This window comes from Aulostomus chinensis, chromosome 13, assembly GCF_037954235.1.
Source record: "Aulostomus chinensis isolate RoL2024-O1b breed Wild chromosome 13, RoL_Achi_v1.0, whole genome shotgun sequence".
Taxonomy (NCBI): domain Eukaryota; kingdom Metazoa; phylum Chordata; class Actinopteri; order Syngnathiformes; family Aulostomidae; genus Aulostomus; species Aulostomus chinensis.
Window position 1 is genome coordinate 14,378,905 of NC_141332.1, and position 15,259 is coordinate 14,394,163.

The window sequence follows — 15,259 nt, forward strand, 5'->3', positions numbered from 1 at the left end:
AAAATAAACCTCTTAAACAGGAGCTGCTTTAGGAATGTGTCTCATTAAATCACTCCTCACTTACTGAGCTCACATCCCAAGATACTTGAAGGAAGCTCCTACCTTTGACCAAAAGAGGAAACTATTACATCAGAAATACCTGTCATAGAAAACGGATCTAGATGAGACGTTCACCTTTAGTCCTGCCTGCTTGAACATCTTAAATAGGGTTTGGGAGATTCTAAACAAATCCACTGGATCGAGTTTATTTCAAATGTGGTTAAGATTGGAGTTGAAGTGTCATTAAAACACAAGGACCACCACCCGAAAGCCAACTATGAAGAGAGGATGATTTTGGCACAGAGTCCCTGCACTTGCAAGGCCCCTCCCACAGCGAACTTGCAGGAAAAACACCATGAAAACGCAAAGTTGGATCATTTTAATGTGATATTTGCCTTTTCTTTTGCGCAATGATGCGTCATGCACGCTTCCTGATCTATGTTTAGGTGTGTTTGGTCAGTATATGGCAGAGCTGTGTGCGGTGGAGAGGAGGCAGGAGGTGACTGCTGCCCCCTCACTTCCCCAGTGAGCCCTCAGGAGAGTGCTGGGAGCAGGACTGACTGCAGGGGGACTGGAGGACTCCGCACTGAACGCTTTGCTCTAATGATACGTCTCCGCGCTGCTTTGCAAACGTTAAACCATGCACATTTAGAGCGTCTTGACAGTTTAGTGGTGTTTCTTTGAGTTACAGCTACAAGTGATCGGAAGCCTGCTATGGAGGACTTCTTGAGCCAAAATGAGTGTGAGCACTGACAATGTCGCAAACTTGTGGAAAAATGGCTCCTCGGAACTCGACGGGACTCCGGGTGCGTCATCTCATGTCAACTTCACCAACAGCTCCGGGGGGAACCACACGGTGCGCAGCGAGGTGGACCTCACCCGAGCCATCCCGCTCGGTTTGGTGCTGGGGGCTTTCATTGTGTTCGCCATCGCGGGCAACATCCTCGTCATCCTCTCGGTGGTGTGCAACAGGCACCTGCGGACCCCGACGAACTACTTCATCATCAACTTGGCCATCGCCGACCTGCTGTTGGGCACCACGGTGCTGCCGGTGTCGGCCACTCAAGAGATCCTAAACTGCTGGGTGTTCGGCAGGATCTTCTGTGACATCTGGGCGGCGGTGGATGTGCTTTGCTGCACCGCGTCCATCATGAGCCTGTGCGTAATATCCATCGACCGCTACATTGGAGTGAGCCACCCGCTGCAGTACCCGGGCATCGTCACCGAGAAGCGGGCTCTGCTGGCCATGCTCGGTGTGTGGGTGCTGTCGGTGGTCATCTCCATCGGACCACTGCTCGGGTGGAAGCAGGAGCCGTCGCCGGAAGACACGGTGTGCCTCATCACTGAGGAGCCGTTTTACGCACTTTTCTCCTCCCTGGGCTCCTTCTACATTCCGCTGGTTGTTATACTGGCCATGTACTGCCGGGTGTACATTGTCGCCAAACGGACCACTAAAAACTTGGAGGCCGGCGTGATGCGAGAGAGGATGAACTCCAGCGAGTTGACCCTGAGGATCCACAAGGGGTCTAAGGTGCAGGAGGAACCCGCCACCTCCAGCACCGGCAAGGGCCGCGCGCATCAAGCGAGGAGTTCCCTCACGGTGAAACTTCTGAAATTCTCCCGAGAAAAGAAAGCGGCCAAAACTTTGGGAGTAGTGGTCGGCATGTTTACCCTTTGTTGGCTGCCCTTCTTTCTGGCCTTACCCATAGGTAGGTCCTGGCCAATATGCTCTGTTTATTAATAAACTGCACACCGACGAATGCAACACAATCCCTCAAAAGCAATTTTAGAATCTCATAAAGTTCAATTAGTTAATTAGACTGCCAGAGAAGATATTACAGTCATGGATGCAGTTAAAAGCAGCAGCAGGTGGAGTAAATCATATCCTGAGCTGGCACAGGAACGTCTCTGGGGCAGCATTCACTACTCTGAAGTGACACCAAACTCATGAGTGGGCTTTGATTTACTGCTGTGGGTTTCAACTGCAGGGATATAGAATAACACAATATGTGGCGCAGGAGCAGGAGATCATATTTATCAAACTCCTCAACCTCAGATGTTGTAATTGAATTATGAATCCAACATGTTTTATACCCCCAGCATTGAAACGGCACATTTTGTGCACCTCATAAAAGCCTCTGTAACAATGACGCAGTCTCGGAATTCAGTGGCCTCTAAAACATGGATAGAAACATGACTTTATGGGCCTGAGAAGGATTTTTTTTCCCAAGCTTATCAAACATTATTCCTGCTATCTTTGCATTGTTCCTCAAGTCTCAGTTAATGCAACCAATTCTTGTGTGTGCCAAGGAAAGAGTTAGTGGCCTCCTTCTGCTCTGCTCAATTAATCAAATCAGAGGCCTGTTTGGGTCCCACCAGGGCTCCCTGATGCCACTGAGGATGGCACGCGTTCAACACCACACTGTTGTGTTCATTCAAGAAACTGCAGAGGAAATTAACCCATGATTTAGAGGTGAATATTCAGGCTGTGTTGTGGCAGGAGGCTGAGAAAGCATGAAGAGTTTATTAAGGTTCTGAAGGAGACAAAATCTGAGTTAGGAGCAGATCTGATGAGTTTCCTGATTGCTAAGGCAACGACGTGTGTGTGTGTGTGTGTGTGTGTGTGTGTGTGTGTTTGTGTGTGCGCGCGTGTGCATGCGTTTGTGTGTCACATATCAATTTGGGCCCTTATGTGTTTTAAACTGCTGCTTATCACATGGATAAACACAAACCTGAGGGGTGATCACTATGCGGTTTCACATCGCAGACACTATTTTTCCTGGAAGCATTCTTTTGAAGCACCCAAACCATTCACTTGAATTTAGATGTTGAGAGGCTGACAAGTTGGTTGGGGGGGGGGGGGTTTACAGGAGGGGCCTGTTTATGTAACAAATTGCTGAGAAACTCCCAGAGGGTACAATTCACGGTATAATTCCTGGCGTGGCGTGTTGTGGCAAAGCAGCATTCAGTTTCATTTCAGGAACATTTTTAACTGTTCTTGAAGGGGCTTGAACCAGAATCACGCACCATCAAGTCTTCATGCATTCACACTGTGTCTACACAGGACCGAGAAGCCGCTCTGGTCTTCTAGAAAGTGTGTGGGAGGCAGTGTTGTTCTTCGGCTGAAGTTTGTTCCTGTGCTCCCCCATGTGCCTCATGCCTGAACTGAACCAGGCTGACAGGACAGTGGGGTTCTCCTCCTTGAACTGTCAGCAGCCTCCACCCTTAGAGTGGGATTTCCTGTCTCACACTAGCTATTACCCTGTTTTTTCCACTGCATTTAATCAGATAGGTCCTATACGTGGGGGTTTCTGGCTGTCAGCATGTGTACACTGGCAGTGGCGTGTAGCATGGCAGGCACGTGTGTGTGTGTGTTTGTGTGTGTGTCTGTGTGTGTGAGATATGCATTTTCAGTAATGGTGCCTTGAGGTTGCAGCTGCTTCTCTCTCCAGGGTCCTCATTTATTCCTAAAGATATAAGTCTCAACCCTCTGTATGTGAGTAACTGCTTTGGAAATGCGACTCTGAATTCTCTGGACCTGAATTCATTTGGCACTGATTTGAAAGTTTTCTTGTAATTCAGATTCAGTTTCACACTTCGGGGTCACTGAGGCAGAGGAACCCGGTACAGATGACTTAAACTCCTTTTCACATAACTTGCTGTAGGCTAGCTTCTGCTCTCATTCACAGTTAACTTTTGAAATATGTGTTGCAGAGATGACAAACATTTGTTGGCCCAGAAGTTACCTTGAGCTCCCTCGACTAAAAACCAAGGGCTTTTTTCGGTTTTATTGTGGATTAATGCAGAGAATAATCTCTCCGAGAAACAAAGGTTTGTGAGATGCTTTTTTTTTTTTTGCAAGATAATGATTATTAATGAACAGCACTGTTAGGGTTTGTGAAGTGCAATGGTTAGAATTGTGACGGTACCGCGACACTAGGAATTTGAACGTCACCACAACGAGCTTCGCACTTCTGTTCCTCTGTTCTGTTGTTCAACATTCACCAGTGTAATGTTTACTGACAAATATTATACCCCAAAACAAACAGTTAGCATATCTTACACTCGTGTGCACCTCAGACCTGATTTCAGGCATTCATCTAAAAACAGATGTAAAAAAAATCCCATTGTCTTGGAGGTGGATGGAGAAAACCGCAGGTTCAACAATTGTAATTTATCTCTGGGTTTTAGGAGTCATTCCTGTAGCTCCTGGGCTCAAGCTCACAAACAAGAGCTGAGATCATTCAGCAGAGTTCATGTTAATTCATTCCGTCGCCGCGATTGTAAAACAATGATTTTATCAGCGCTGCAGATTGACAACTGAGTTTACAGACTTCAGGATTGTGAACGTCATACAGAAGTTTTTAAGGTACTGTAAGATTAATTGAGGAAAAAAATAGCAATTTGAAATGTATCGACATAAAGTTATTTCATTCTTGTGTCATAGTGTTAAAAAAAAATATGTGGAACCAAACTAAACCTCCGAGCCAGTAACAGCAGACAAAGTTTCACAAAAATGCCTTTAGTTCTTCTGTTGCACGGAGAAGTTTTATCTTTGTTAGCAGCAATGTATTTTTTCAGTGACATCATAACAGCAGAACTCAGTTACAAGCAGCTAAAGCAGCTAAAGTCTGAGACACACCAAGAACATTATTTGGAATTCCAGGCCAGATTAGAACGTTTCCAAAAATAAAGTATATTTCACAATGACTCGCAGGGGAATGTGTGTGGGAATGATGTGCAAGACATTGACTTTTTTGAAATTTATATTTTGGAGGAAATACATAGAATATTTAAATATGCATTACTTATATTCATATATTTAGTATTTTATTGATTGTAACAGACACACACAGTCTAATAAACTGAAATCATTGAAGCTGAGTTTGCATGGAATGCAAACAATCTTAAAATTTGTCAGCTAACTTTAACGTAAGTATAAAACGTCTGCACAGTCTGTAAGTCAAAGGTACAGGAGGAAGCACGTGCGCTGAAATACTTGAAGGGCTTCAACTAAAGGACGCATTTTTACCATTTTTATCTATTAGATCTGTTTAACTAATTGTTTGACATATAAAATAAAGAAAATATTCCATCTTGCTTTTCCATCAGCACAAGCCAAAGATCCAGTTACACTATAATGGGAATCAGAAAGCAAAGCCTCACATCTGAATAGCAAGAACCAGTAGATTTTTTTTTGCATCTATTTGCCTGAAAACCAAATGAAACAACAATAAACGGTATATTTAATGAGCCTTAAAGAATTTCATGAGAAAGTTTTAGTTAAAACTTGAAAACCTGACACAGAGTTTGTTTCTCTGATGCAAATCACCTGATTAGTTTGAAATCTTGGAGCATTTCTTCTGGGCTCTGTATGTTTTCAAACAGACAGGCAGACAAAATCAAGCGGAGCAAAGTGTGTCACAACAAACCATGTAAGAATGTCCACTCTGCTTAGTGGTCACGTGTCCAGAGAAGGAATAGACAGGAAGAAATGGACTGGAGTTATTTCCACTATTTTGATTTGTATTTTACTTGTTTGTCCCTGGTTACAGAACCCAGATAAAGTTCACGTCTCACACCCGTGCTCAACTAAACCGCAACACACACACGAGGGCTAATGAATCACCATAATCACGCTACATTCGTCTGTCACAAGTACTGCGACATGTTACTGTTCCAAATTTAGTTATTTTAAAAAAAATGTAATTATTGATCTAAAAAGGTAGTGCATTGCATAAATCTTTCATCACCTGACTCGGCCATCACAAACTCTGCCTCGGCAAACTTTTGGCTCCTGGCACAGGTCCTAATTAAAGCTGCAAGCAGTGATGAGCAGATCCTGGTACGCCCATGTATGTCACAGCCTGTAGCTTTAGAGTCAAAGGGATGTGAAACCTGACGATGTTGCCGTTTTAAGAATGAGCAGACCAGTCCATGTGGTGTGGTGCAACGACACAATCTTCCTGTACAAAGATCAGCCGGTGGTCACTGAAAGCGACAGCAGCACCTGTTAGTGGGTGATATGAGGCAGCAAGTGCACATTAGTCCTTTAAGTCGATGTGTTGGTAGCAAGAAAAATGGGCGCGCATGAAGATGTGACAAAGGCAGACAAGTGAGTGGACAGCACATTTCCAAAACTGCAGGTCCTGGTGGTTGTTCCTGGTCTGCAGCAGTTAGTACCTTAGTACCCAAAGTTGTGTAAGCAGTGGCAACCAGTGAACCGGTGACAGGGTCATGGGTGTCACTTTGACATATATCTAAACATCATGGCAGACTAAGTACACCATTTATAACCAACTTCATTTTAGGCAGGTGGTCATAAGGTTATGGCTGGGTGGTGTCCATTGTGTTGCTGTACATCAAGTGAAGACAACACAGTGTAGTTTTTCACTACTTCAGGCTTTCTTCCTGAAACCACCAGGTGGCACCATGACTATGACTGAAGTTTAGCTTCAGGTCGGGTCTCTCATCAGACGTGAAGTTTGGAAAAGATCCAAACTTGAGGAGTCCAGTTAGACCAGCTTTATTCAATGAAATATCCAAACTGGCCACCTTGCCATGGTAACGCCATTGAATGAAAACTCACGGCCTTAACCGATCATCAAGCTCTTTAGATGTTTCTGATCAAATCTGAGCCTGAGCTGGTGAACCCACTCAGGGAGGACAGCAAAGTGTGAAAAACCCTTTTGTGGCAACATGAGGAAATAACTTATCTTCTCCAAAATAAGATTGGTTCTTCCTTGGACCTACAACACCCTTCTACCATGTTTTTAGTAAGAATCTGCCAAGAAGGTCATGTTTTCTGGTGGCTTCATATAAAAACCGAAAGCACAAGGGAAGATCCCTGCAATGTGTTGCGATATGCAGGGGTAAGATAGTAGTACAACGAAGTATCACTCTGCAGGGGTACTAAAGTATATGATATAACTTTTAACTTTTTTAGGAGTAACAACCCCATCATGACAGGAGGGGCACATCTACATTTACATGTTCCAGGAATTTCTTAACCTCATCTGCCGTCTCAGAGAAACCGTTGGTCCTCGGGGAGCGTTGGTGTTGTTTGATTGCACACATTTCCTGTAGCTCTTTAACACCCAGCATAAGCACTAATGTCCTGTGAAAGACTCACATTTAGCAAATGGTGCAAACAGTGCGACCAGACGTGAGAGAAACCAACACTTGGAAGTGTTAACCAATTGTTTCTGTGGTTTTGGAAGAAGAGTGTGTTTTTCTTGCATGTGTTTGCGTGTGTGTGTGTGTGTGTGTGTGTGTGTGTGTGTGTGTGTGTGTGTGTGTGTGTGTGTGCGCGCGCGCGCTTGATGTGTTTTTGCAAAGAGTCAGCTGTCCCCCGGGTGCTCTGGGGTTAATTGAAATGATTTTTGAAGGGGAAAATAATGAGAGTGCTAAGTGTCAGAGTGATGAGGAAGAATGGAGGTGGCAAAGCTTGGTTGGAGGGGACCACGGGGCAGTGTGGGTGAAAGGAGGGGTCTCTGGGATGTCAGTCCAATTTTCCTAAAATAGCATCACGCTATGGTTTCATTGAAAGTAATCTGCACAGGCAATAACACCCCTGTCATTTTAGATCAAGACAAATTAATCATATTTAGGGGCATGTTGTGAAACACGGGCTGTGTTTGTGTGGGCGTGTGTGGTCATCACCTCATCCAATTATTGGGAATAACAGGATGCTATGTTTTGTTAAGATGTTCCTGTGTTTCATCGTGAGATGTGTGTGTGTGTGTGTGTCTCCTCAGGAAGGAGGTGCAAAACTTTTCTGGAGGGGGCAAATCCAGCAACAATAACCCTCACCCACTGATTGTCTATACACTATTGTCTAACAGCCAAGCCCTCCCATCCTCTGCTGCTCATACAGTGCTACCACACTTTTTACTGAAAACAGGGATAGGAATAGAAATGGATACCCAATAAGCACAGTTCCCAAAAATGACCTACACTGATGTTAGCTTAGCACAACGAATGATAGCAATTGTTGGCACATCTCGAGCAGAAGTTATCAAATACATCAGGTTCAGGGTGTTTGTGCAGAAGTAATCCTCCTCATCCTCATCCAAGTATCAACTACTAGTCGTAGTTGTCAAAATACATTTTGTTGCTAAGTCATGGTGGGGTTTTTGAGGTGATGCTTCAAATCACGGCACGCTGTAAGGAAAGTAGTTCCGACTGTGTATCTGATTCTAAAATTGCATTCAGTGTGTTTATGTGATAGAAGAAGAAGTTGAATAATTGCATTAGTCTGACTTAAACTGGACTTGAAATACACATGGACTAACATTTGGACATGGACTAACAAAACTATTTAAGGCATCGGTGGGAATCGAATTCGTCCAACATGTACACGCGTCAGGGCCTGTCATCAGGCTGGCCCGTGCTTCCTGTGGTGCTGTTAAATCTGGGTATTGAGCAGTAGAAGTGGTAGTAGTTTATTTTGTTCTACGCAGTGCAACCTACAATCATTAAGTTGAAGGAGACACAAATAATTAAAAAAAAACAATACAGAAAGTATAAACAGAAAAGGTGAAGTGTGAGTAAACTCACTGAGCGTTTCGTAATTAAATTTTTTTATTTTGTAGGAATATTATGCACGTTCTTAGTTCAGTGCATTAAATTACTTTTGACTTAGCTTTGCCAATATGTCCCGTCCACTATCAGTCATCGTGTTAAGCTAAGAAGCGTTCAGCCGGTCTCTGTGGGTCTCGGTTGGTATCTATCTTCCCCTCTTGTTCTGGGGAGGATCGACAACAAATATGCGGGTCGTATTTCTGTAAGAGGTGGACGGGTCAGACAGAAGGAGGAGACAAGAGTTCCAGTCCCACTTTGTTTGAGTCAAGACTGTGTTGTAAAAAAAATATCTATGATAGTGGACTTCAAACACATCCCAAACTGCATAAGAGTTCAAATTCAGAGGAAGCGCTTGTACTCTTGTTTTATGATCCCCAAAAAAATGTTATTATATCCACAACGTTTTGATCCTGTCTGGATCTTCATGAGCGTAAAAATAAGCCTGAAACCATATAACAACAGTTTCTGAGAGCATAAAACAAGAGTGTCGGCTCCTCCTCTGAATGAAAACTATCATCCCCCAACCTCAAAAAAATGTCCAAAAAAAACGTTTCTTTAGTATCAGAAGCCACCATGGTGTTACAGCATCATTTTTTTTTAACAGTCAGTGGCAGTTTTTGATAATAAACCTCCTGCTGCCCGAAGAGTACAAAAGAATGCGGGGTTGGATAAAACCGTCAGTACTTAAATGGTCTAAGGTCAGAGGCCTCGTTGCTAAAATGGACTCCATTCATGCAGTCTTTCCATTCACAAACATGAGTACGTGGCTACAGGAAGACCTGTTGTGCCACGCTTTCATCGTACGTTGGGAAGAGAGGAGGCACAGGAACATGCTAGCAGTGTCCCACTTTTGGTCTCTGTAGGGGGACCACAGATGTTAAGTGCCCCCGGAGCAGACCTGTATATTTGTGTTTACTCTTGCATGCAACTCTTATTGTTTGGTGAAGCTTCTTTGTACGAGGTTAAGCTACACTTCCTTCTCCACATCCGCCGCTAGCCCCCACTGTTGTTAGTTGCTAACTTCCTGTTGCAGCATTATTGATCCTGAAACACCTCAGGTCATGATGGACTGGATTTGTATTTTGGTCAATTTTTCAACAACGTAAGGTGCTTTATTTGAGAAACCTATCTGAAATGTTCACCTCTTTTTAGCAGCCTTATTGAATTATTGATTTTATCATGATCTTGAATACCTCTGCCGTGCTTTCATGGATTTTTCTATGAACATGTATTATTTCACCAGCGAGTGGGGAAGGGTGCTTGAATAATGGTGTGTGGATGAGCATTCAGCTGACACCCCCGTTAGTTACAGGCGACTGACCGTATTTAGTCGTTCCTTTGCTGTGGTGTACCAGTTTCACTCTGCAGAACAATACATGTACAGAATTTGACAGTAGATGAATGTTTTATATATTTATTTTATTTAATTGTCATGTATTTTGGTGATATCAGGAGGATGTCTTGATCAACACACCACTTACAAGTCAAAAATGTATACAAATGCTTTCATATATATATATATATATACATATATATATACATACACACACACACACACACACACACACACAGATATTTCTCTCCTGTTATTGTTCTCATGTCAGGTCCTATGTTCATGTGGTTATAATTACTATGGCCACTAGATGGCATCTATACTGTTATGGGTGGTTCTGTCCATTTGTCACAACCTTGTTCTTCTAGGATTAAAAGTTTTCATAAAAACACATTAAAATCATTTAAAGCTGCTCGATCGGAGGCAGTATTCACACGGTTACATAATCACACTGGAGCGACTGTCCAGAAGCTACAACATCCTCTACGAAGACACACACGCGAGCACACACACGCACACACACTCCTTCTATTTCTCCCACCTGTCATTTAGATAAAATAAAATCTCATGTTTGTGGTTTTCATCGCTCACATGAAATCGATTTCATTCACATTCTAAAACTGACTTGTTGGTGTGTGCTGTTATCACTCATTTTCTGGAGACAGTGTGGGACTTGACCCCCATTTGGAGATTCGAAAAGAGGCAAATATCCATAAGAAGAACCAATAAATTTTAAGGTGAAGATTATGAACTGCACCGTTATATTTTCGTTGCTTTTATTAGTCAGTTTGTTTGTCAGTATGTCTGCAGGGTTACACAGAAACTTCCTGGATGATTTTCTTGTTAAAGCAGGACAACACAGACTACATTTGGGAGAGATCCAAACACTTTCATTAGTTTGGCAGCAGTCCGAGTTCTCCAGGTGTCCCAGTTGAGCTCGTGCTGGGGTAAAGGTGCTCTCAAGACTGCACTCGCTCACGTGTGTGATTCGTAAACCTTCTTCTGATGATATCAGCTGAAAATCGAACATGGCATTATAGTTGCATTAGTGCAGGTTCGCGCTAACATCAAACTGAAACAATGCGGGGTGTTTTTGATTATTTTAAACCAATAACACAGATGCGATACCTCCTGCATTTGTACCTCTCGTCTCTTGAAATAATCATGTAAGCTGTACTTCTGATATTCATGAAGAAGCGAGTGGAAGCTTCTGTCTCCCTCTAATATCTTACCAGAGCTAATTTCACACTTGACAGCCTGATATTACAGCTCGTCCTCAGTCTCTCCAGGAAAGAGATATTAATTTAAGAATGCGGGTTGATGCAAAGACACCCCCCCCCCCCCCACACACACACACACACACACACACACACATATACACACATGCACACATGTATATTAAGTCTTTCTCTAATGCTACCCTCACCAGCTCTGGGTTATTAATTCCCTGTTTCCCTCTAGCCCCCACCCCACACACACACCCCACCCCCAAACTCATTAGCTTGTAAAATATTCTTTAAGCAGTGCCAGAGTGGGAGTAATGCTAGCAGAGGGGCAGATTAGGGCCACTTAATACAGACCAGGCTCACTCATTATGACAGACCTCGTTGTTTCACGGGTGATAACTCACACAGCTCCTGCAACTGTGCACCAGTGATACGACTGGGCGCCAGTTTTGAAGCCAGCGGTGAAACCTGCGACACAAAATGCTGTTTCTCAACTCACAGTACATTTATCTGAGAGGGCATCTCTCTTTCTATTCTCATAAATGTCCTTCAAATGAAATGACGGGACACGGCTCCATCAGTTCTACATCAGTGTTTTGAAAAGGAAGAACTTCATCAGTCATATAGAGGCCCTTGAGAATACAAGGTCACTCTTTAATGGAAAATAAGATTCGGAGGACTCTCCTGTGGCGCTCTGCATCCCTCAGTCAGACTCTGGACGCCTGTGTCTTAATCTTCGCTGCCACCTGTTGGCAAAAATGTAACTGGCAACCAAAAAGCAAGGCATAAAAATGATTTGGGACTCATCAGGACAGGATTAAGAACACAGTGTATTCAAACAATTCTAAGAATCCCCCACAGACACACACATACACACCTATAGATAGATAGAAAGATAGATATATCCTTATATATATAATTATTTGAATATGTGGATCTTTGCCTTGCAACTAGAAAGTGACTCCAATACTAGAGTCCATGCTCATGGTTCCATTCCATCACTGGGATATTTTCAAAGTAGTCCAGTCATTCATTGTTCACATTCCTCCAAAGTCAGCCTGACATGTTCTGTATGATTTAAAACTTCGGAATCTCAGTTTCAGTTTGATTAAAGGTCATAAAAAAAAGTGTTGTTGGCAAACGAAACAAAAATATCTTCGCACTTTTTTACAAGACTTCAAAGAACTTTTTTGTGAAGTGCAAATATTTTCTCTGTGTGTGCGTGAGGGAGCTGAGATCCTCACGGACCAGCTGACTTCAGGTCAGTGGGGGGATAGTTAGCTTCATCAAAACCTATCAAATTCACTTCTCCAAAACAGTCTTTTCCCGCATTGACACAACCATTGATGTGAATAACTTCCACTCCAATGAACTGTTTAAAATGGCAAGATATTATAATTTGTTAACAGGGCAGGTAGACCACTACTTTTCTGTAGTAGCTGCAGTGATTTCATGCATCACTTCAAAAGCCCAATCATAACTTGGATGACTTTTGACAAAGATCTGCAACATCGCGCTAAGCTAACTAGCAGTCAGCTGGTCTCTCGTGGAAGGAAGAGAGAGGGGTATCTATCCTCTCGTCTGGCGCTGAGGAGGACAAGTGCATTCCTCAAAAAGTTAACGGAGAGAATTTTTGTCTTGCGTGTGGACACCTAAGCCAATCATCAAAACAGACAGCACAGGGACACTTGCATCATCACTGTTACCTGGCAACATCATATGACTACAAAGAATTCAGGAAGTCAGTGAATCCAGCTGTTTCTTAAAACACACAAGTCCCCCAACCAAATCCACCAATTGTTCCTTTCTGTAGGTGATAAGATCAGACTCATGAGAGTTGATCACCTTTCTGAAATGCTTCCATCTAAATCTGGGAGGGAGGAGTTTGAACTGTTCATCAGAGGTTTCTGTTTGAAGCCAATGAATGTAACATGTGTCTTCACCATTCCAGGGTCTTTTAATGTGAACCTGCGCCCACCTGATCCCCTCTTCAAAGTCATCTTCTGGCTAGGCTACTTCAACAGCTGCCTGAACCCCATCATCTACCCCTGCTACAACCGTGAGTTCAAGCTTGCCTTCATCCGTATTCTCCGCTGCCAGTGTCACCAGCGTAAACGTCCCGGGTGGAGAGCTTATAATTACCGGTCCTCCAACTTCAGCTCCTCGGGAAACTCCCGCAAAGGCTCAACTGATCACAACTCCAGCTGCTTGAACGGTAGCCAGCGTACTCTGCCATCCTCAGCCAGTCCAAGCCCAAGCTACCTGAGCAAGGGTCTGCCGCCTTGCCCAGAGGGGGAGGCATTATACATCTGGGGGGGCAGCACCCCGACTTCATCCTCCCCCAACATTCTGCCGGGCAGCCCTACAGACTGCCAGCAGGGCTCTCTTAGAGGGGGGGTTGAAGCAGTGAAGGCAGCTGAGGAGAACACTGCTAGTATTTTTTCCTTCTCCTTTGGGAAGAGTCGAGACAAAGGACGCCTCGACAAAGACGGCGTTGTTCCTGAGGAGAAAGTGTGACTACAAAACGTGTATGTAGGCCCTCACATGTTTTTGCATTCACTGTAGATGACGCCATTTTCAGTCAGTGGATTGTTATTGTCATTAGTGCTCATTGTAAAATGAAGGTGACCACGCTGCTGTTTCTGGGGTATTTTGTCCAATTTACTGTATCTGTGTTTCACAAAGATAACAAGGTTCATTTCAGTGGACACAAAGAGAGTTTCAGGAGGGGCTTTTTGTCAGATTCACAGACTGGATGCATGCGTTTGGACTCAATCTCAAAGGGAAAAAGGACTCCATTTGAGCAAAGAACTACTTTTCTTTCACCCATTTTTACTAAAGATCCGCGTCTGCCCTGTGAAGACTGAAAGAGCCTGACTTGTGTAAAATATGTGATACAAAAATGGTCACCTACTTGTTGCAGTCACTTGATATCTTCATGGTCTGTTGTGAAAATAAAGTATAACCTGGTTTAACTGCTGTGCGCACAATAATCATGTATCATCGTGTATCTTCAAAAACGTTTGGATTATGAATATTAGAAATGTGATCAAGAAGTATATGAATAAACTTGTTGCTCAAACTCAGCGCGGAGGCACGCCCTAATTCATTTTTTACTTATTCATATTTGTAATAGTCCAGGGACAATGGAAATAGATACCTCACTATATATGGCTAATTATTAAACTCTGATCTAATAGTCTTTTTTGTGTATGAATGAAATCCAAAAGGAGCCAACACATAGAGACAGACAACCATTCACACTCACAGCCACACCTACAGTCAATTTAGAGTATCAATCAGCCTCGTCCCCTCTTGATGTCTTTGGACTGTGGGAGGAAGCTGGAGTACCAGAGAGAACCCACACAGGAACAAGGAGAACATGGGGACTCCACACAGAAGGATCCATGCTGGAGCCGGGGCTCAAACCCGGGACCTTCTTGCTGTGAGGCGACAGTGCGAACCACTGCACCACCGTGTTGCCCCAATATTCCTCCCATTTATACATTTTTATTTGTGAAAAATCAGTGAGATACCACCCCCCCACACACACACACACACAGACCCCCTGGCAACGCTGCAGCTGGTATGAGTAGAGGTGAGTACAACAACCTCGCAGCAAGTAATAGGACCACAGCCTATCAGTGCTTATGGTCTTGTTTGTTTGTGTTTTTCCAACGTTTCTCTCCATTTTTTTCAATCTGAGATATCAATGTCTCACCTACAGCTGCCGAACTCAGCCAAGGCAGAGAGAACTACTGAAAATACTTCATATACTTCATGCTCTGCTCTCATGCAACCGCCTGCATGCTCCAGCTTGCAAAGTAAATCTCAGAGACAGAAAAGAAGTGCTGGTAAAACCGGATATGTGGAAACACTCGGCATGTTTGCTTAGTGACGAGACTTAATGACAAACACAAGAGTGAAGCTAAATACAGCAACGACATGTTGTCATCTTATATGACACATGACCAGAGTATGTGAGTGAGAGGAGGAGGAGGGGGTGAGGAGGAGGTGAGGAGGAGGCGGCTCAGGCAGGGGTTCAAAAGAACAGTAGCAGGCCACTCCTCTTCTGAGT

General features: G+C 43.7%; 1 protein-coding gene across 1 annotated transcript; it reads left to right on the plus strand.

The window, feature by feature from the left end:
- The first annotated feature begins 464 nt into the window (after positions 1–464).
- Positions 465–14,217, plus strand: LOC147251008 (alpha-1A adrenergic receptor-like). The gene is made up of 2 exons (XM_086222614.1): positions 465–1,748; positions 13,133–14,217. The coding sequence occupies exons 1-2, from the start codon at positions 776–778 to the stop codon at positions 13,696–13,698; spliced, it is 1,539 nt and encodes a 512-aa protein (XP_086078740.1). The 5' UTR covers positions 465–775; the 3' UTR covers positions 13,699–14,217.
- The last annotated feature ends 1,042 nt before the right edge of the window (positions 14,218–15,259 follow it).